The sequence below is a fragment of the Dasypus novemcinctus genome, chromosome 18, assembly GCF_030445035.2.
Source record: "Dasypus novemcinctus isolate mDasNov1 chromosome 18, mDasNov1.1.hap2, whole genome shotgun sequence".
Classification (NCBI taxonomy): domain Eukaryota; kingdom Metazoa; phylum Chordata; class Mammalia; order Cingulata; family Dasypodidae; genus Dasypus; species Dasypus novemcinctus.
Window position 1 is genome coordinate 16,920,944 of NC_080690.1, and position 24,170 is coordinate 16,945,113.

At 40.0% G+C, this 24,170-nt stretch overlaps 1 protein-coding gene across 1 annotated transcript; it reads right to left on the reverse strand.

Annotated features, from left to right (window-relative positions):
- Positions 1-10,352: 10,352 nt before the first annotated feature.
- LOC101410942 (zinc finger protein 19) lies at positions 10,353-22,210 on the reverse strand. Its single transcript, XM_058279764.2, has 5 exons — positions 22,085-22,210; positions 19,987-20,051; positions 16,989-17,115; positions 16,317-16,430; positions 10,353-11,745 (listed from the first exon to the last, which is right to left on the reverse strand). Exons 2-5 carry the CDS (start codon positions 20,017-20,019, stop codon positions 10,988-10,990), a joined length of 1,032 nt encoding a protein of 343 aa, XP_058135747.1. The 5' UTR covers positions 20,020-20,051; positions 22,085-22,210; the 3' UTR covers positions 10,353-10,987.
- Positions 22,211-24,170: the final 1,960 nt, after the last annotated feature.

The window sequence follows — 24,170 nt, forward strand, 5'->3', positions numbered from 1 at the left end:
TTAGTAAAGCTGCAGGCGCAGCCAGTCTCTGGACTGGCTGTCAGATCCAATGCCCCTTTTTTTGTAACAAATATTTTGTAATGTCCACTTAATTCTCCTGTAATGAAATTAATAGTAGCTTAGAAAACCATAGATAATATACACTACCTATATTTTTTTTAAAATGTGCCTTAACTGTAACAAAGAAAAACTAAAAGGAAAATATATTATAATAAAAACATATTTTGACATGTAAAAGTTAGATCATTTCTGTTGTAGGAGGTCTAATGAAGTGGTCAAATATCTGTCCTTACACAGCCAAGTCTGGAGACCAAATAGGCTTTCCACATGTAAACTTCTTAGCTTGGCACACTGCACATAGTAGGGGTTCAATTATTTACATATTTTTCCTTTTATTAAAGGAATTTGTTTTTGGAAACAAAGACAAAATCCTGGACTATTAACAGCCCTGGAGTGACAGGAAAAACATTTTTAAAAACCCTTTTGAAATTAAACCCTGAGTATCAATGTTGGTTCATCAGTTTTAACAAATGTACTAAATGAATGCAAGTGGTTAATATGGAGGACACTGGGAGGGGTGGTGTGGGAGGAAAGAGGTATACTGGAACTCTGTAATATCTGCTCAATTTTTCTGTAAACCTAAAACTGTTCTAAAAACTAAATTCTATTAAAGAGATTTAAAGAAATATTAAAATCTGTGAAAAAGGAAAAAATACACCCTTCAACAAATATTCATAGGATTCCTACTTAATACAAGCCTTCAATTACAAAACCACAAGGAAACAACCCACTGTTACAGAAGGCCAACAGGAACAAAAACCAAGAAATATGACTGTCCCCTTAAAGAAGTACAGATAATTCCTTATATAAATCATAATGAATCAGGAACAAGATTCTTTCAAAAGAGACAAGTCAGGGGACTTGTCTTCTGCTATAATGGAGTAACAGAGACTAGGTTTAATTCCTAGAAAATGAATAAATTATATAAAATTATATTTCAACTGAAAACAACTGTTTTCAGGCATTGGAAAACATGCAGTACAGAATAGGACTGAGAGAAGAGAAAAACAAAATGAGCCTCATGATCACTGTCTTTCTGCCTGCAGACTCTGGAGCATTACGGAAGAACGTAAAACCGAGCAGCTCAATGGTTTCACAAAGTTAAGTAGGATCAAAGTTCAGGAAGGCTGAAGCAGCTCAAAGTCCCAGGGCAGAGAAAAAATATATTTAGAAAAAGTTCAAGAAATCTGCATAGGGATCCAAAATAGTATTTGCTGTATACTGATAGGCATTTATAGAGCAAAACCCCATGAAGCCATGCAAAAAATGCTTGGAGAGGTATGGCTTGCATAGTTCCCAGAGCTTACAAAAGTCCTTGAGTGTTATTCAGCCAGGGTGAAGAATCCTCTTGATCACTTGGGCATTCAGTAGAAATCCTAGAAGAGCTATGCCTTAGTTGTAAGGCTAAACTATCCCTAGAGTAAAGGCTACTCTAGACCTCTCCTAAAAAGAAAAGAAAAAAATAGCTTACAAACAAGCCTGATAAGGATCAAACTAAACTACAAGTAATATAACTGACTACAAAATAAAGCCCAAGACTTTTTAAAGAAAAACAATAAAAATCCAGACCCTCAATAAGGTAAAATTCTGTGTCCAGCTCCAATAAACATTTGCAAGGCATTCCAAGAAGCAGAGAAAGTAATCCATAATAGGAAAAAAATCAGACAATAGGAAAAGAAATAGAAATGATGGAGATAATAGAATATATCAAACAATGATCTTTGAAAGTTTTATCTATGTTCAAGTATTTAAAAGAAAATATGAACATAGCAAGGAGAAAGTGTAAGATATTAACAAAAACTAAGTGTATCTTCACAATGTCTAAAGTGAAAATTTCACTGGATGAGATTAACAGCAGATTTGATACCAAGGAAGAAAATATTAGTGAATTTGAAGCAATAGAAACTATTGAAAATAAAGCATACCTTTCACTTCTTATTAAGATGGGGTAAGATAAACCAGATTTACCCTACTGCTTGAAGCTACCAAAAGAATGAACAAAATATATGACCAAATGGTTTGTAAGACCTTGAACTTCAGGCAATAGTGGTCAGTGATTCTTGAAAGACAAGAACCAAATAAGGTGAGTTCTACAAATGCCTCCGCTTATTGCCCTGAGAGAGTTTCCAAGATGTGGTACAGAGAGAATTAACTAAGGCAGAATCTCGAAAAGTTCAAGAGATGAAGCCAAAAGTGAAAGAGACCAAGATGACTAGCCCCCACAGGACAGAAAACTGGACAGGACAGAGTAGCACATGTAGAGAACTCCAGAAATCTACAGAGAGTTCCCTCTAGTATTCAGCTGAGTACTGAGATCAAGTGCATGTATATGAGAAAACTACCCACAACCAGGGAAAGAAGACCCAAAAGGATTAAAGGTAAACATGTGCGGCACATACGCAGGGCCAACAGACTGGAAATCCTCAAGTTAGGTAACATACACAGAAGTCTCTTGTTTCAGCAGTAGGGAATAATTAGCCCTAGGCTGGCCACTGCTCCAATATTACCTTTTAAAATCTTAAAAGCAGGACCCAAAACAGTTTTCTAGGTTCTTAACTTCATCTAAGAACAAAGATCAAGAATCATTTTAGGAACATAAAAATACTAAGCACCCAAAAGATAAAATTTACAATGTCTAGAATCTAACTGAAAATTACCAGGCAAGCAAAGAATCAGGACAATATGACTCCTAAACAGAAGATCAATTAATGTCAAAATCAATTTTGACATTAAATCTAGAGATGAAAACTATAATATATGATGGAAAATACACTGGATAGCAAGAAAAACAAAGGTATCCAAATTGGAAAAGAGTAAAACATTCCCTATTTTCAGATGACATGATCCTACATATAGAAATCCCAAAAGAATCTACAAGAAAACTACTAGAGCTAACTTAAAAATTCAGTAAAGTGGCAGGTATTACAAGATCAACATGCAAAAATCAGTGGTTTTCTATACACCAGCAATCTACAATCCAAAAAAAAGGAATCCGTTCCATTTAAATAGCAACTAAAAGAATAAAGTATCTAGGAATAAATTTAACCAAAGATGTGAAGGAACTGTACATGGAAAATTACAAAATATTGTTGAAAGAAATTCTAAAGAAAACCTAAATAAATGGAAAGACATTCCTTTTTCATTTCTCTGGGATAACTGTTCCCAGAGTGCTGCCTTTAGGGGATAACCATTACCAGGCAAAAGGGAGTCAGAAGTCCAGAAAAATACCAGTGCCTTACACTTACGTGTGTTTAGAATTGCTGAAAACAGGCAACCTATGGTGCTGTCCAAGGTGCTAGCTTTACATCATTAATTTGGTTATGGAACTCTCCAAGGTTCTGGGGTCTGATCTCAAAACCATCGTTCGCCAGCTGTATTTTAACCCTGGTCTCTGGGCACTTGTCTCAACCTACCTTTCTCTGAACCCAGATGGCCTAAACTTGACCCATACCACCTAGTCCCCCGGCCCCTGCTTGTATCTGCCTATTACCCTCACTTAAAATCCATAAAATTCCAAGAATTTACTGCACACCCAAATGGTCAGGGAAGGCTTTGAGGAAGTTTTCTTAGATCATAAAGATTTATATAAAGAGTAACCATATACACATAAGCATACACACACACACACGCACACACAAATACAGGGTTTGAAAGTTGAAGGCAGAGATTAGTATTCCTGTTGGTAATAATAAAAATAACAAATTACCTCAACATAACTTAAACATGACAAAACTGCACACTTTAAACATACTAAAAGTGTAATAAAATTGGATAATTCATATACTCTAATTTTATTTGGCTACCTTGAATCTTGCATGCAGGTGTACTGAGTTATAAAGGCACCTTTCACTTCAAAACATACTACAAAGCTACAGTAGTGAAAACAGCATGGTACTGGCATAAGGAGAGACACACAGACCAATGGAATCGAATTGAAAGTTCAGATATAGAACCTCATGTATATAGCCATATAATATTCGATAAAGCCACCAAACACTCTCAACTGGGAGAGAATGGCCTATTCAACAAATGGTGCCTGGAGAACTGGATAGCCATATGTAGAAGAATGAAAAAGGATTACCATCTCACACCTTATACAAAGATCAACTCAAGATGGATCAAAGACCTAAATATAAGAGCCAAGACCATAAAGACCTTAGAAAGCAGTGTAGGGAAACATCTACAGGACCTTGTAATAGGAAATGGCTTCATGAATATCACACCAAAAGCACGAGCAGCAAAAGAACAAATAGATAAATGGGACTACCTCAGAATTAAAGCCTTCTGCACCTCAAAGGAGTTTGTCAAGAAAGTAAAAAGGGAACCCACACAATGGGAGAAAATATTTGGCAACCATATATCTGATAAGAGACTTATAACTTGCATATATAAAGAACTCATATATCTTGAAAACAAAAAGATAAACAACCCATTTAAAAAATGGGAAAAAGACTTAAACAGACACTTCTCCAAAGAAGAAATACAAATGGCTAAAAAGCACATGAAAAAATGCTCCAAATCTCTAGCTATCAGGGAAATGCAAATCAAAACTACAATGAGATACCATCTTACTCCCATAAGATTGGCAGCTATGAAAAAAACAGTAGAATACAAATGCTGGAGAGGATGTGAAGAAAGGGGAACACTCATCCATTGCTGGTGGGAATGCAGAAGGATCCAACCATTCTGGAGGACAGTTTGGTGGTTTCTCAAAAAATTATCCATAGCCATATGACCCAGCAATACCACTGCTGGGTATATACCCATCAGAACTGAAAACAAGGACACAAACCGATATATGTACACCAATGTTCATAGCAGCATTGTTCACTATCGCCAAAAGTTGGAATCAATCCAAATGCCCATCAACAGACGAGTGGATCAATAAAATGTGGTATATACACACAATGGAATACTACTCAGCTGTAAGAACCAATACACTACAATCGCACGTGATAACATGGATGAACCTTGAGAATCTTATGTTGAGTGAAGCAACCCAGGCATTGAAGGACAAATACTATATGACCTCAATGATATGAAATAAGTTAACTGCCTCAGAGAGCTAGAGTCTGGAAAAGTGGCTTACAGGAAATCGGGGGGGTGGAGGAAGGATGTGAGTTAATGTCTGCAGGGGTGGAATCTGTGATGAGCTGGCGGTAAGTATGAGCACAAAGAAGGGACAAAATGGGGGCAAGGGGTTACCTTCGGGTGGGGTTTTCTGGGTTTGAGGGGGGCTGGGGATGGGAAGAGGGGTAATATTGTCCAAGAAATAGGTGGGAGGGAGGGGCAACATACGAATATGGGAGAGTGTCAGAAGTTCGTTGAGAACTAAATGTTGAGTAAAACGTATCAAAGTATAAGTAGGAGGGTTACCTGGTTAGGACGCTCAGGGGGTATGGTCTGATGCGTGACGGACTCCGGACGGAATAGCTGAAGGCTCATTTTGCCAAGGTGGGTTCTACCATTGGGTGGGGTGGACCCATATCCTGGGGAAGACTAATGCCGTCGAATAGAGAGAACTGTATCTCTCGTGAGAAAGGACGGCTCCCAGGGTATTAGATTGGCAGGCGTTGTGGGCCCTAAGGGGAGGGGAAAATGGATGTGGAATGGATGGAACAAAGGTAAATAAGGGGGCAAAAGAGGAGTTATGTGAGAGTACACGGGGATGAATAAAAAACAGCTAATATTACACCAAAAACATATCGGGGACGACAGACTAATAATGAAAACAATAAGACAAAACATAGGATAACTAAAAAATTTAGAAAACTGTACAGCCTAAAGTATGGACCACATAGTAAGCACAAATGTCACCTTGTTTGAAAACTATAGTGTTGGAATCTGTACATCAGTTTCAGGAAATATGATATGAATAAGTTAAAAGATTATTGCTGTGCAAGGGAAAAGGTTTTATGGTGGATCTGGGGAAATACTGTATATTGTATATATGAATTTCAGTGATCTAAGACTCTTCTGAAGCTGACATTATGTTGGGATTCACTTTACGGGAAGTTTTGGATCACAGAGTGGTTCAACAATGGCAGCGGAGGAATACTGATATGGGATGTTATTGACAGGATATATATGGTTGACAGGGAGTTATACAGGACATATGCCCAGGGTATATGGTAATGTCTATATATACTCATAGTGGAAACAAAAACAACAGCTGGGGGGGTACTGGGCTCCTGGCCGGGGGGTCACTGTTGTGGGCCCTGGGAGAGCAGCGGCAATCCTCCAGGTGCAACGGCAAGAACCAGGAAGGAAGGAGGGCCCAACAGTGGGCTCGTGATACTAATGGTTACACTTTTGAGCCTATACACCTGCAATAAGAACAAGGCCTAGAGTAGCACTGTGCCTGGGGGTTTCCTCCTGACAGCCTGCATGTTACTCAAATGTGGCCACTCTCACAGCCAAACTCAGCATGTAGATGCAATGCATTCCCCCCAGCGTGGGACATGACACCCGGGGATGAGCCTCCCTGGCACCGAGGGATCACTACCACATACCAGCTGAAGAAGCAACTATAAAATGACCTTGAATTAAAGATTCAATGCGGAACAGCAGAATATACCTGTCTACATATAATAATATGACTTCGGGAAGCTGTTAGACCTAATGTAAGGGGGAAATGGAAAGGAGAAATGAGATTATAAGGCTGTGAGTCTCTAAAAAAGAGTCTGGAGGTTGTCAGAAGGAATACCCCTATGTACAACTGAACAGAGTCTAAGAGACAGATAAGGTAGATACAACCCCAGGTATTGGTTCTTTTGAGGGATAAAGAGACCCACGGGTTCTATGGTCATGGCAGAAGGGGTTCACTGCCATGACAGATAGCCCTTCTTTGGACCTGGTGTTTCTGCGTGATGGAATTGGACTCAGAGGGGATCTCTTTTCACAAGACTTGCATGCTACTTTATTGGAATTGTAGTCGGTGCTGGGTTTAAGATATATGTAGGGGATTTGAATCTCTGGACTGATAATATGACACCCAGGCCCAGAGCCTCAACAGACTTCAGCTCCTACACTTTGATTTATTGGACTTACTCCACTCAGCTAACATGGAGTTGAAGAAGGTCAACCACCACAACATGGAGCCTAGAGTGTCTACAACTGGAAGCGGGAGGAGTGCATCCAGTACCCATATGGAATCTAAGCCCTCACTTGACATAGATGTGCAATGGACACAACCAATCCAATGTCCACAGAGAAAATGTGGAATGGGTGTGGGAACGGTAGCCATGGTGGCTGCTGGGTGTGGGGAACGGAAGAGATGAGATGTGGAGGCGTTTTCGGGACGTGGAGTTGTCCTGGATAGTGCTTCACGGACAATTACGGGACATTATAGATCCCCCCAGGGCCCACTGGATGGAACGTGAGAGAGTCTGGGCTATGATGTGGACCATTGACTATGGGGTGCAGTGATGCTCAGAGATGAACTTACCAGGTGCAATGGATATGTCATGATGATGGGAGAGAGTGTTGCTGTGGGGGGAGTGGGGGGTGGGGGCGGTGGGGTTGAATGGGACCTCATATTTTTCATAATGTAATTTTAGAAAATAAATAATTTTTAAAAAAAAGGCACCTTTCATTTGAACTGTACCTTACCAACCATTAAACACTTAGATGTATATTAAGTATTTATTCACATCATCCTGAAGATGATGCAGAAAAATAAAGCCCTATTTTATAGATGAGGACAAACAGCTTACAGGTTACAGTCCCCAGATCATAGGGTATAGTAGAGGAAAAAACATTAAATAAGTTAGCATCCAAATAAATATATCATTGTAAGTTTTAATTTATGTGATGAAGATAAAGGGCAGAGTGTTTAAAAGAGAATATTAAAGACTTTTTTTTTTTTAACTTGGAGTCAATGTAAAGTCTTTCTGAGGAAGTACATTGAACTGAGTCCTAAAAGACAAGATGAGATACCTAGGCAAATAATCAAGGGAACAGAATTCCAGGCAAGGGGAATAATACATGTGTAGCCCCTACAACATGTTAAAGCTTAACACACTGTTGACAGGAGGAGGAACTAGTACACTATCAGGTCATATAGAGCTTTGCAGGCCATGTTAGAGTTGGCTTGTATTCTAAGTGCATTAGGAGGCCATTATAATTTTTTTTTTAAGTAAAAGCATGCCATGATCTGTTTCACGTTTCTAAAAGCTCACTCTGACTGATGCTTGGCAGATGGACTAAAGACAAGCAAGGTCAGACATGGGAAGACTATTTAAGAAGCAAATGTGGTAATCCACAAAAAATTTTGTTGATTTGGACCAGGGCTGTAGCAGCAGGATATGGAGAGAAACTCTATTTTGCTCACCAGTAATATGTTCCTGTCACTGAGCATGGTGCTGAAGTTGTCACTAAATAAATGTTGAATTAATACAATCATTTAACAAAGAACATATGGCACATATCTAAGAATCCAGATAGTTTGTGAATCCAAACCCTTATATTAGATAGATAACCTGAGGTAGTTATGCATCACTAGATTCTCTTTACAGGCCAATCACTATTACATTTGCATGATCTAGCTACATCCAGAGCTACAGTTAAAATAAACCACATAGCCTACTGAAAATTATGTGCTTCAGTATTACACAGAAAAATATTGTGTCCCATAAGACAGATGCTTTCTGAGGAAGCTTCTTTGAAGTAAAACTTAGAAATGTACATTCACAGCTGAAAATAAAATGGGATTTCATCATTAAGGGCACTTGCCACCAGAAGCTCCTGCAGGCCAGCTAATATCTACAAGATACCCCTTGAGTAGCTTGCTGATATCCATGACTGGAATATAAGACACTTTCTCACTGTCTGCAGGTTTTTGTCTTCCCCTCTTTAGTTTGGGTTCCCCTGAAAGCAATTGCAACATGGAGACTATTATTACACATACTCTATAAAATTTTTGCACTACATGAGTAAATCTGTGTAGGTTAGGAAAATGCCCAATATGGTGTATTAAAAATATTACTGCTGCTATCATTTATTAAAGGGCAGCTGAAGCTCCTGCAGCAAGTGAAAATAACAGTCCCTGAATCTGGTTATTTTGACCCGTTTCTTTTCCAGGTGACTTAGATTTTCTGCCTTCAAAATGATTACACCAGAAATAACCCAAATGTCTACCGACAGAAAGGCAAATTGTAATATATCCATATAAGGAAATAATCTGCAGCAATGAAAATGAATCTATACTGATCACCTACACTGATGATTCCATTTAGATAAAAGTACAAACAAAGGCAAAATAATTTCTGGTGATATGTCAGAACAGAAGTCATCTGGAATAATGACTGGGATGGAGTACAGGGAAATTTATGTGATATCAGTAGGTTGTATTTCTCAATCTTGATGCTGATTTTAAGACTATGTTCTTTGTAAAATTTCAAGTTGTATAACTATGAATTGTGCACTTTCATGCATGTGTGCTATACTTCAATTAAAAAAAAGATTCTCCAGTCTATTATTCATTAGTCAATGCAAGCATGTGATACAATCACTCATCCAACTGCTGGCAAGTAAGAAAGAAGTGGTGAAGCCACTCAGGAGCTAGACTTCAGGGAGCAGGTAAAGTCTAGAATTAGGACTGGAATTAGGAAGGGTGATTTTAACACTAGTTGGCAGCTGAAGGGTACATGGAAGAAAAAGAGGACACAGATTACATCCATCACCCAAAGAAAAGGGCCAGCATTTTGTTTTCCTATTGAGGCACAGTATCTCTTAGGATTGAGAACAAGAGTACTGCCTTGGTTTGAAAGGCCACTAACCATGGACAGGGTGGGCATGTTATCCTAGGCATTAAACTATAAAAGTCCATATCGATCCATTTCAAATAAAAACTGAGTAAACAGACAATTCGAGCTTTAAGAGTGAAGGATTTTGGTTTCATAGTAAGACTTTTCTTTAGAATGGAATTAATGATGCAGGAGTAGTTTTACAATAACACCAAAACTTTTGTGTAACCTAAACGGTTAGAACTTCTATCCACTGGTATTACCCTGATGCAGCCCTACACTCTAACGTGTTACATGAAAGTTTCCCATTCTCAATACAGTCACAGGGTTTGTCCCTGTGGGGGTTGCCAGGGCTAAAGCTAATGACTCCCACACCATCATAAGCACAAAACTTTTCTCCATGAACAGGTTCATTATTCCTGAAGATATTTAAAACTACCGATACACTGACAATGTACTGTAAAACCTCCATTCTAAGAAAAGAAAATGCAATGTAATCTTGCTTAAGTTAAACAAAAGTGGAATTCAAAAACCCAGATGCAACTCTTGCTGCAGATATAGTTTAATGCTATTCAAACAATAACTTTACAATATGATTGTTCTCCAACTATGACATCATGTTATTTTGTTGATTTTATTCTCAGGCTCAAGAACCCAAGGAGCTCCTCCCAACTTCAAGTCCAAAAGAGTATTTCTTCCTTTTAGCTACTGCAAATCTTAGGACTCGAACTGAATCATTTTGAGTCACCTACTGATGTATGAACCAATAACTATGGCCTGAGAGAGAAACTTGTAATTGCTCCAGGCCAATATCACACATTCTACTCCTGAGCAGAGGATGGAAAGGAAATTTAGTGTATTATTACCAGTAAAAGGGGATAAAAAATTCTGGGAGGCCAAAATGACCAATGTCCAACACAGGCTTCTCTCCAGGGTGGACATACTCATGATGACCTGGCTGGGAAGAAGACCTAAAGGTTTTTTTCATAATTACTCCACTCACAGGGTTTCTCTCCTAAATAAATTCTCCAATGCTGAAGATTTCTTTCATTAATGAAGGTTTCTGGACTCCTGAACATGAATTCTTAGATGCCTTTTTAGTTGTTCCTTAACACTAAAGGCTTTTCCACAATCTACACACTTGAAATGTTTCCGCTCACTGTGGATCCTCTGATGCTGGGTTAGTTTTGCATGAAAATTGAAGGCTTGTCCACATATTTTACAAGTAAAAGACTTTTCCCCTGTGTGAATACGCTGATGTTGGCTAAGATGGGAAGCCCGTCTGAAGCTTTTGCCACACTCGTTACACTCATATGGTTCTCTCCAGTGTGGATTTTCTGATGCTGAATTAGAGGGGAATTACCAACAAAAGCTTTTCCACACTCATTACATTCATAGGGTTTCTCCCCAGTGTGGATTCTCTGATGTATAACAAACTCAGTACTACTTGTGAAACTATTTCCACACTCCTTACAGTGATAGGTTCTGTCCCTACTGTGGATTTTCTGATGCCTGATCAGATTTGCATTATCATTAAAGGCTCTCCCACACTCCTCACACTGGTAAGGCTTCTCTCCAGTGTGGATTCTCTGATGCCGAATTAATGAAGCCTTTCCATTAAAGGCTTTTCTACACTCATTACACTCAAAAGGCTTCTCCCCAGTGTGGATTCTATGGTGTCTAACAAAGTAAGAAAAATAGTTGAAGCATTTCCCACACTCCTCACATCGGAAGGGTCTCCTCGCACAGTGGATTCTCTCATTCTTTCCTCCAATATTTTTCACTATGGGGATTTCCTGGTGCTTCTTGAGTTGACATGGTTTTGAAAAGTTGATTCTCCAAGGAACACTCTTTTGCAGCTCACATGATATTATCCTGTCTCTTTCTTCAAAAATTCCCTGTGTTGATGTGGACTCAATGCCAATGCTAGTCTCAGCACCTGACATAAGAAATAGAAAACACAAATGCCACCTGAGAATTATACAGGAAACAACAGAGCATCAAAAATGATAGGGCTTTTAAAGATTATCATTCCAATTCCCACATTAGTCTACCAGAAAAGCTATTAAAATGGAAATGCCAAATACCACACAGGCAAAAAATGGTTTTGAAAGTATCCTTTCCAGTTTACACATCATTGCAGATTGCTTCCTAAGCTTTTCCAGACACTATGTGAATGATTTCTTCCCAGTATGTCCTAGTATCTTTTGACTTCATGGTACTTACAGCAGTACAGAAAGAAGAAACAGGCACTAAGAGCAAGTGGTGACAAGGCTGACAAGATTAAACAGAATCACAAAGCAAAAGCTTAAAAAAAAAACCTACCATACCCTGCAGATGTCCCAAAAAACTAGAGACACTGAGCATTAAGGGCACTAGTTTGTGGCAAGGCAGAAAGACAAGAGGATCACAGAAGTACTCACAGGACATCATTCCCATTATGCTATTAAGATCATCTAGTTCAGATGTTCTTAACTGCAGGTACATAGATGGGCTAGAGGAGGATGAGTGAACACCCTAAACCTGTTTACAAATGCTATGACTTGTTATTAGACTCTCAAAAAAGTCTGAACCTCAAATATGCAGAAAAACTTTTGTCCTAGACTTTGCCTATTTGAAAAGGGAGGGACACTGTTTCCTTAGCTACACCAAGGTTGCAGAGTATTCTTTCTCATATTAGCAAAAAGGAAACAAGCAACAGCAGTATGCAAAATGGCATTTGTGTGCTAAAAATTGGATATTTTAAATATGTTTAAAGTTGATCAATTTTATAACAAAATGTTGGACTAATTTTGTTTTAACATTAAATTTGGTTATCCGGGACTCCTCTGTTGGTTAATCAAGCTCAGCCTATGATTACAAAATAAAGGACTGAAGAGAGTGTGGGGAGAGGAGAGATCTGAGACTGGCATAAACAGGGTGACCATCTGAAAAAGAGTGACCAAGACAACCGAGAACCTGGTGGTCTGTTCTCACATGCCTTTTTTTTGCTACTAGGCTGCTCAGTCTCATAAAATAGGATTGAGGGAATAAATGACAAAAAAATCTCTATATTTCCAAGTTGACCATATTCCCATCACCCACCTTCCTAATTCTCCAGTCATTATCACCTCCTGCTGAAAGAGACCAAAGCTGCCCAGCTCCAGTGCCCTCAAATTCCTTCCTTTCCACTTCCACTTCCTTCCATCCCAAACTGCCTTCTCAAGTCTTACACTTCCAAATCATCCCTGATGCTATCTCCCACTTCCTCTAATATACTTCTCTATAGCTATAACTTTTCTTCATCTTCATCCTCCTTCCTTAGATTCTCCAATCCAACTGAACATAATGATCATCTCTTCAATTCCCATTGTTTCTTAATGTTTTTCAAGCTGTCTAGCCATTAGTTACAAAACTGATTTAGTGTGTCACTACCAAACAACTTTTAAAAATGAAACATACCAATTTACATTTGAATAGACTAGAAGACATTCACACACACTGGAATGGTAAGGGTAAATTCCTAATACTCTGGTTTTAGTTATATACGAGTGTTCTGATACAGAATATAATGCCTACTGAGAGTCACAACCAAAAACAGTTTGAAAACACTTGCTACCATTTACTGTATTTTCTATCATTTCCTAAACTTATTAAAATAAGATAATGTGCTGCTTCAACTTTGTCATCTCCCATTTACTCCCTCTCTGCAAACCATATACCTGAAATTCTTACCCTTGACATCCATTTCACTGCTCATTCTTGGGGGCCCTCCTCTAAGTACTTTGCTGTACACTTTCTCTTCCCTCTCTCACTAAAATGAAGTATCTCTTAATATTTAAGATTCAGCCCATCTTTTTTCTCTCTGGGATAAATTCAACCAAAACTCTGGATGAGGACACTTAACATCTCTATTTTCAGATCTAACAATTATCTCAGACTTTAAACCTGCATTCTCAACAGTCTGCTCTAGAGCTATCCACTTACTTATTCTAAAGGAACCTCAGACTATATATTCAGATCTAAATTCGTATGAATTCAAAAAGCTCTTCCTATCATGACTTCCCAATGTTATCTGACTCAATTCTTCCCTCTTATGGCTCAGTTTTGCTACAGTCTGGTCAGTTCTACCTCCACTCTCTCCTTCACATTCCATTCCTGCATAACCATTGTCCCCAACCAAATTTATGCACTGGAAAGTTAATACCTGATATATATGAATAATAATAGTGTAGCAACACTTTATATTTTCAATTTCTCCTCAGCCCAATCAAATCACAAACTAGGTCAAGCTAACATTTCTAAGCACAAAGATTAGGGGCCTGTGTGCCTAGTGGCAAGGTCACTGCAGCACGAGTTACTGCTCCTGCTCCACATTCTGTCTTGCCTGCTACCGTTTCCTATTCCCATGCCATAAGTTCTCCAGGACAGAGCCCTTCAGGTCCACCACAAGCTCTGCATTCTAAATTTTCCACACATTCCAGTCTCGAAGCCAAACTCAGCATGTAAATGCAATGCCTTCCCCCCAGCGTGGGACATGACACCCGGGGATGAGCCTCCCTGGCAACGAGGGACCACTATCAACTACCAACTGATGATGCAACTGGAAAATGACCTTATACGGAAGGTTCAATGCGGATCAGCAGAATATCCATGTCTACATAAAATACCATGACTTTAAAATGCTGTTTGACCTAAAGTAAGGGGGAAATGGAAAGGAGAAATGAGTTTATATGGCTACGAGTTTCTAAAAAAGAGTCTGGAGGCTGGCAGAAGGATTGCCCTCATGCACAACTGAGCAGAGTCAGAGAGACAGATAAAGCAGATACAACCTCCAGATATTGGTTCCTTTGAGGGCTAAAGAGACCCATGGGAGTATGGTCATGGCCGATGGGGTTAACTACCAGGTCAGATGGCCCCTCTTTGGAAAGGGTGTTTATGTGTGATGAATCTGGACTCAGATGGGATCTCCCTTCATAAGACTTTCATGCTAATGTGCTGGAGGTGCAGTTAATGTTGGGGTTTAAGATATATTTAGGGGATTTGAATCTCTGGACTGACAATGTGATAGCCAGGTCCTGAGCCTCAACAGACTCCAGCACCTACAATCTGATCTATTGGACTTACCACACTCAGCTAAGATGGAGTTGAAGAAGGACAACCACCACACCATGGAGCCTAGAGTGATTACAACTGAAAATGGGAGGATTGCATCCAGCATCCATGTGGAATCTGAGCCTCCTCTTGACATAGAGGTGCAATGGACACAACCAATCCAATGTCCACATAGAAGAGGTGGCATTGGATTGGGAAAAGTGGACATGGTGGACGATGGGTATGGGGAAAGGCAGGAAGAGATGAGAGGTGGAGGCGTCTTTGGGACATGGAGCTGCCCTGGATGGTGCTTCAGAGGTAATCACCGGACATTGTAAATCCTCACAGGGCCCACTGGATGGAATGGAGGAGAGTATGGGCCATGATGTGAACCATTGTCTATGAGGTGCAGAGGTGCCCAAAGATGTACTTACCAAATCCAATGGATGTGTCATGATGATGGGAACGAGTGTTGTTGGGGGGGGGAGAGGGGGGGCGGGGGGGTGGGGTTGAATGGGACCTCACATATATATTTTTAATGTAATATTATTACAAAGTCAATAAAAAATAAATAAATAAATAAATAAATAAATTTTCCACACAAGGCAGGGTGGATAGAAGCAACAACCTATTTTCATCTACACCATTGGCTAAGGGAGCTGAAAGGTTCTAGATTTTAGAAAACAGATTACAGAAAGTCCTGCTTAGGCTTTTAGTCCCAAGCTTTATGCTTTTGTACTGCTTACTAGAAGAGACAGAAGAATGCTTAAAGGCAAGCTCTAAAAATATACATTTTAAAATATGCTCCCCAGGTGATTCCTCTGCACATTAATCTGCAAAGCAATCACAGTGATTTATTGGATTCCCTATTCTCTTCCTCAGGTCAGACTATCTACAATCTTTTCCCCATCTGAAACCACTGTGATCTGTTAATTTGGAACAAATGGTCCCACCACTGAAGGGACTTACTTTATCTTCCAAATCAGCATTGCTCTAACCCCTCCTTTTGCTGTGTTCCCACAGTTCACTGCTTATATATTACGAGGAGCACTTCACATATTCTTTCTCATTTTTTTTTAAGCTCTTTACATCTGCCTCCATACACAACCTGTATCCTCCAGAGTTTCTAAAATAAAGCATGGCATATGCCAAGTCCTTAGAAATTGCTCTTGAATAAACCCATCATGTTCAAGGAAGCAGGGCCACTAAGGTAGGCAATGTTGAGACTGAGAAAGCAGTAATGGATTCAAGAATTGTATATAAGATATATTAAGCAGTAATATGTTGGTAAGAGTTAAGACTTGTGGGAAAGGTTTAAAATTTTACCTATTAGCAGTAATCATCTCTATTATTCAAATCGTGCCCTGTGTAGGTCATTCTGAAACACACTGTTCTGTACAGCATTATGGGTGCCAGTTCTAAACCTGTCTCGCTTACCTTTACAGACATTTTTGGTCCTCTCTGCAGGTGGATCATTTTGTGCCTCCAGGTCCCAAGGAAAATCCCCTCCCTCCAGAAGAGAGATCAGGGCAGGTTTAGGAACTAAGTATCCTGAGAAAGGGAAAGAAAATAGCACCTGTTAGCCATGTTTGCTGTGCCAAAAGACAGAAAACCCAAAAAGTCTCAGTAAAAATAGACCCATAGATGAAGGCTCAGAACTGGAGAAGGGATTTTGATCAAGAGAAACTCAGCATTTGTGACCTCTTCTTAAAAAACCAATTAACAGTAGGTAAGTTAATGAGATCCTACAAGATGTGCAAACACAGAAAAGGCATCACCCCTTCCCTTAACAATGGGGAGCATAGCAACAAGCAGAGAACATAGTGCTGACAACAGAAGTACTTATTCCTTACTGAGCAGAGCCCCTTGGAGTAAGATGGGAAGGGCTCTTACCAGCAGACAGCAAATTCCCTACATTGAGAACAAAGTGACCTAAGATTTCTCCCTACTCTGAAACCTCAGAGGTTGGTCATTTAGTCTCCGCCCAGGAGCAACCACTCAGTGGATACAGACCGCCTCTCTCTCTCTCCACTACATCCCAGCCTTTAATAAAAGAAGGAAGAAAACAGGAAAGTACAGATCTGAGTCCCAGGAGGAAAGTGGCCTTACCCAAAGAAGTCAAGTTCCCATAGTTCTCCAGCATCACATTTCTGTACAGGGCCTTCTGTGCAGGAGAAAGTCCAGCCCATTCTGTCCAGGTGAAGTACACAGCCACATCCTCGAAGGTCATCACCTCCTAAAACAACAATTACCTACTGCCCCAGAGCAATCTCCTGGCTCAGGGCCAGAGTGTGGGACAGAGGGGACAGTGCAAGGGCCTGAGAGAGAGGTCCTATAAGGAATGGGGAATGAGAAAAGGTGAAAGGACCTGGATATTGGCACCACTAAGTGACTATTTCTCCAACCAAAAATACAGAACTCCTCTCACTACAGGAGAGCTTCCATTAGGACACAAGATTTCTTTTTATAAAACATGATACAATATTTTGAAACACCTGGAAAAAAGTCTACCACGACCTCATCTTCCTAGAGCAAAATCTCTTTGATTTTGAAAGTGCTCTTTCATTGTTGCATGTACAAGTGGACAATTAGCTTGCATAGGCCCACTTGCAGGAAGCAGCTGCTTCTCTTTATACTTCCAAGACAATAGCTTCTGCCGACCAAGTCTCATGCTTTCTCAATAGCCACCCTTTCCCCTCTCTGCTGGCTCCAATACTACCTTTGCAGAAAGCACCAACACCTGGTTTAGACATTCTACTCACTCCTCAGACTTTGGTATTTAACCTTGGTTGCCTGAATGTGCTTGTGAATATCCTCCCATCTCCCAATGTCTTACTTGATTCAGTAGATTTCCACCTTCCATAAGCCCTAGCTAGCACTGCATCAGATTTCCCAGCTGACCCAGTACATCTGAGCCACCATCCAATACCAACTTCATCTCCCCTCCAAGCTGGCCCCTTTCTAAACCCTATAAACTGTTTGGCAGGGTGAGTGACATTTTTTCCCCCTATCTCAGCCTAGTCACCTATGCAAGAAATTCTAGTTTACCAGGACTGTTATAACAAATACCACAGACTGGCTGGCTTAAATAAGAGGAATTTATAGTGTCACAATTTTATAGACTAGAAGTTCAAAATTAAAATATCACCAGGATCATGCTTTCTCCGAAGTCTGCAGAGTTCTGGTGGTAACTTGTCAGCAATCCATAACCTCTACGTCCATCACCAGGCCATCTGTCTCCTTCTGCTGACTGTATCCAAATTTCCTCTGTTTATAAGGACTCCAGTCATATTGTATTAAGGCTTAACCTGATTCAATTCAGCCTCACCTTAACTAATAAGATCACCAAAAATCCTATTTACAAAATGGGTTCACATAAATGGGACAGGCTTGAACATGTCTTTGTGGGGGACATGAGTCAATCCATAACATCATTCTAAACTCTCTCAACCAACTGTTGCTAATTTCTGATTATCAGTCAGTAATCAAATCCTGCCCATTCTATCTCCTAAGTATATTTGGAATCTGACTCATCTTCATCACTACTTCAACAGTGGACCCCTCAACAACTCCAGTTTCAGCCTTTTCCAGCACTGAGTCCATCCTCTGCCCAGTATATACAATAATGTACTTAAAATAACCTGACCCAGTCAACTCTTGACTGAATCACCACTAACTAGAACAGTGGTTCTCTAAGTGTGGCCCCTAGACCCCAAGCAACAGCAGCATCACCTGGGAACCTGCCAGAAAGGCAAATTCCCAGGCCCCACCCCAGAACAATCCATGCTTTAACAAGCCCTCCAGGTGATTTTGATGGCCTGTTCTAGAGAACAAAATCCAAACTCAGGGAAAAGCTGTGTCAGGTGACACGAAGGGGAAGGAAAAGTGCAAGAGTGTACACAGAGAAATCAGCTGGGAAGCTCTGCAAACAAACCCAGGGAATTAATGACAAACACTAAATAAGGCTACTACAGAAGATGGGGGAGCAGATATGGCTCAAGCAGTTGAATGCCTACTTCCCACATGGGAGGTCCTGGATTTGGTCCCCAGTGCCTCCTAAAAAAATAAACAAACACATGAAAAAACCAACTCAGGGGAACTGATGTGGCTCAGTGGTTGAGTGCCAGCTTCCCACATATGAGGTCCCAGGTTCAATCCCTGGCTCTGGTACCTCAAAAAAAAAAAAAAATATATATATATATATATATACACACACACACACAGACACACACACAGATATATAGATATAGATATATAGATAGATATATAGGTCAAGTGGTGAGATTGTATCAAAGGAGTACAGAATCAACAATGACAAACTTGAAGTAATCAGAAGAGCTAACAAATGTGGGAAATCTGGGATTGGCTCTTAGGATATGGTTCATGAAATTGAAATTATTTGATAGAAAAGTCCTAAGAAGAAGGAAGTAGTAAAACAACACTCAGCAATTCTTCAGTCTCAAGAAGTAAAATACAATTCAAGAAATCAATTTACCTGCCCCCAAAATATGTATTTTAAGTTCTTTGCAAATTATGTCAAAGTACAAAAATGTTAAGTGCAGATTTCCTATCAGTCCATTGCCTTCCCTAGCATCAATACTGACATGAAGGATAGGTTCTTCCTGATCTAAAGCCCAAACTTCCTTCTTTATTTTGGAAGATGAGTGGTATGTGCTCCTTATTCTTGTCTTCCGGCTCTCCCTCTGCCTCTCCACCACAATCCCAAAGAACCTGGTGACCCAGCTGATGCTGACCTTTCCCAGCATATACTGTGTAACTGATACCACCAGCCTGAGTCCCTCATCCTCCCTCTGTTGGGGGAGCTACTGAACCTGTGGACTCTCTGGCTCAGCAGAACCCTCAGACTGCAGGAGACTAGACTCCTTCCGAGGTCACTCTCTCCTGTCTCCATCCACTGTTTCAGTGGCTCTAGAACCTCTGATGGCTCAGTCCCTTCCCATCAGCTGTCTTCCTACATGCAGTCCACACTGCAGGGAATCAACAGGGGTTTTCCCACTACTTTGGCTCTAATAAGACTGGCCAGAATCATCTCTCAGTCCTTCAAATCCCATCTCTCTAAGGCTGATCTGAGGGGCCCACAGCTCACCTGGTGCTGGGCTGTCACGGGCATGGCTGCCATCACCTGGGCTCCCTCTCAGGGAAGGGCAGAGGCTGAGGGAAGGAGCAAACAGAACCAAAGAGTGAGCCCAGTCCAGTCAAAGGCTCTCCTTTAAAACAACAAACCTGCCCAAACAGCAGAAGTCATTTACTAAATGCCCACTAGGTTACATGGTATATATCTCCTGTTTTAATCCACACCACACCTTGAGGTTTGTTAATTCTGAGGAAACAGAGATTTTGAATGGATAAGTGACTTGATCTAGGTCACCAAAGCCTGAACTCACACACATTAAACAATGATGTCTTTCCCACGTAAAACAATTGGTGGGGAGGGGGATGGGAAGCCAAGTACACATAGAGCAAAACAAAAAGCAAAAGACATACGTAAAAACATAAAATTAAAAAAAAAAAAAAAAAAAACTCTAAGCCAAACTCAGGAATCTCAGACCTTTATTTTAAAAAATAAAATTTTACTGAGAAACATAAAAGGTTAAAGAAATAGAAAGGAATATCATGTTTTTGGATGAAAAATACATATCCTTGCATTCAGTCCTTGCCAACAATCCTCTGGACCTTTTCTCCTTCCCAAATGAGAATCATGAGGTTAAGGTCATTCAGCTGGTAGATGAGTGAAGTTGGATCCCAAACCAGATCTACCAGACTCCAAAAACTACACTTTAAATAATTACTTCTATATTGCTTGCAGTCATAATCTCAACAGAATTTATTTACAATCTGATAAAGTGATTCAAGGATTAATATAGAATAGATAAGAGTAACCAAGAAGATTTAGTAAAAGAATATCTGGGTAAATCTTACTCTTCTTTGACTTGGGGCAGGCAAAATTTTGTCCATTGCCCCATTCTAGGACCCAGTGATAAGCAGAAACTAATTAGCAAAGGTCTCTGAAAGGCTACCTAACATGTTACCTTAGGTATTACACCTCACTCCCTACAGACACTTTAACAGTCCTATTCTACCAAAAGGTCAGCATCTTCCCTAAAGATCTCTCACTACGTGATAGTTTCCTGCTAGCCACATCTTTTGCTACCCTCCTCCTTTCTTAGTTCAGTCACACTGGCCTTCTTTTCCTCTCTACCATACTAGTTCAGGATCTTTTTACCTGCTGTTATCCCTACATGACCACTCTTCTCCAACATTAGAACCTTCATACCTGCTATTCTGTTTGCAATACTCCCTGACCCCCCTCTTCACCTGGGTAATGTCAACTTATCCTTCAGATCTCAATCTGTCCCTACAGACCAGGTCAGATCCCTCTTACACACTCCACTAGCACTGTATTCCTTTTCCTGCATGCCACTCACCCCTGTATGATTACACATTGATTTGTTCTTTCTTCACTCAACACACATTTATCACATATATATTTAATGTGAAGATATGTGTAATACATGGGAGACACAGTGGAAAGAGAAAAAAAAAAAGGTGTGATTTTGTCCCTCATGGAACTTAGTCTCTAAAGGAGACACACATATTAATCAACACTCTCAGAAATAACTTTAAGATCACAATTAGTGACTGCTGTGGCGGTAGTGAGGCTATATCCTAGTCAGGGAAGGCTTAAGAATAAGAACTACGTTAGAAAGGAAATCTTTACAAAAGTAACAGCATGTGCAAAAGCATGTTCTAGAAGTGAAGAACCAAGAAGGCTGTAGCAGAGCCAAGGGGAGGGTGCTGCAAGACGAGGCTGAAGAAGGTGCAAGAGACCAGACCACGCGGAGCCTTAAGGAGTGGCTGCCACCTAGTGTTACAATCAAGTGGAATGAATAAGATCTTATCAGATTAATATGAGACTTTCCCATTAGGCAGAAGGTCCTGAAGACGAGGCCCACACCGCTTCTCATTCACGGCTGCACCTCGGGGACCTAGAACAGGAACTGGCATTTAGCCGCCCAATAACCAGTTTTTGAATGGAGTGGCTATGTCGGACACACATGGCTTCTCCTTTCCACCCAGCAGCCCTTTTTCATGGCCTCCACTTCCTAAAGCGGCCGCTGCAGTCTGGGAGTAACGAAGGGATCCGACGAGCGGAGAGGGCTCGGGAGCGCCACCCTAACTCCTACCCCGGTTCCCCGCGTCACCAGGGACGAAATCAACGGTCTTCTCTACAGGTGAATGGCGTATCCTAGCAGTGCCTCCGAAGGTACAAACACCAAAACCCAGCTCAGAAAAGGAGGAAAGTGCGGCGTGACCGGAAGTGCGTCACCCCGTCAGTGGCGTCACTCAAGCCTCGCGTGCTTCCTCTCTAGGATGCTTGAGCGCTCCTCTCAATGGTTCTCTGGCGTTAGTCCGTGGAGTCTGACGGTTTAACCTAAGATCGTTAGAGAGGTTGAAGAGAACAAACACTTCGTTCTTTCCACTAATCTCTAACAGAAATTTAACGTTTCCTTTAATTATGTGTTGGCAGCTAATCACAGAAATATCAGCAGTAGCAGTGACTTTGTCACCAGTAGAAATCAGAGATATTTTCATATAATATTAGTTGATGCAGAGATCTAAATTATGGGTTATTCTCATTACTAGTTTGAAATTGCCATCTTTGTTATAGACTCACTTTTAGATCTTGTCATTTCGTTTCATCACACTGGTAAAAAAGCACGTATAATACCGCACCACAAATTTATTTTTGAACGATCTGAGCTGTATTTTAATGTAGTTGGTTTCCTTCATAATACAATGTATTTTATGCATTTAAAAACTTTTTTTTTTCTGAGAAGGGATCCACAGACTGCCAAAGAGTTAATTGGACAAAAAAAAAAATTGTCACTGAGAGGTAAAGATCCAGTCACCTTAATTAAGAGCAGGGCTGAGAAGAGATACACTAAAGAACTGTTTAGGAAGTGAAAACAGCGGACATAGTAAATGACTGAAAAAGAGACATGAGGAAGAGGGAGCCATCTATGATGGCGATAAAGTTTGGATGACCTGATGGATGAAGGTGCCATTAACTAAGATCAGGAATTCAGGAAACTGGTTGCAAGCAGGAAGATTTAAGAATTTAGTTTTAGAAGTACTGAATATATGTAACTATATATATATAATATATATATATAATTTATTATATATACATGATAACCAGAACTGATGTGTTATATACAACCACTTTATTAAGATATAATTCACATACTATACAATACACCCATTTAATGGTTTTTAGTATATTTTCAGCATTGTACAATAGTCATCACAGTTTTCACCACAATCAATTTTAGAACATTTTTAACATCTCCCCAAAGAGCCCATACCATTTTCCCTGTGGTAGACATAATAATGCACAAAGAAGACACAGCAAATAGACACAGAGAACAGACAACAGTGGGGGGGTAATAAATAAATTTTTTTTAAAAAATCATATATTAAAAAAAAAGAAGAATGCTCCCTCAAAGTTGACAACATCCTAATACTCAGAATTTGTTAATAGGTTATATGACAGAGGATGGAATTAAGGTAAAAAGAAAACTACTTTCTGTCTCTATAAATTTACCTATTCTGGATTTTTCATATAAATGAAGTCATAAAATACGTGGTCTTCTGGGACAACACTGAGTTGTTGATGCTTGGCAGGCATATAAGTGGATGGGTCCTATTCATCCTTTGGATCTCAACCTAAAGGTCACTTCCTTATTGAAGTCTCCTGACTCTACAGACCAGGTTAGACCTCCTTTTTATACACTCCCCAAGCGCTGTTTTCCCTTCATCTTCTACGTTGAGATTATAAATTTATTTATGCTTCCTTTGGTGATTATTTATTGTGCTGTACCTCGTACGAGCCAATGTACTTGGCATAGGAATACAGTGGAGCAGGAAAAGGGCATGATCCTTGCTCATGGAGCTTTTGGTCTAGTGGGAGAGATACATGTTAACCAAGAATCTAATAAATAACTATAAAATGACTATAGTTCAAGGCTAAGAAAATCCAAGGAACTTCCTGAGTTAGGGAAAGCCAGGAGTTTACTTCCAGGCCGCTGGAAGCTCTGGCAGAAAATACAAATTTGATTGTCAATGGCAAAAGGATAGTGGACAAAAACATGGCAGTCAATGAGCTGTCCCAAGGAGAGCATGTGGAGAATAATAAGAACAATGATCTAAGGATAAACAAGTTATAAAAGATACCAGAAGGAGCTCGACAGAGAATCCCAATAAAAGAAA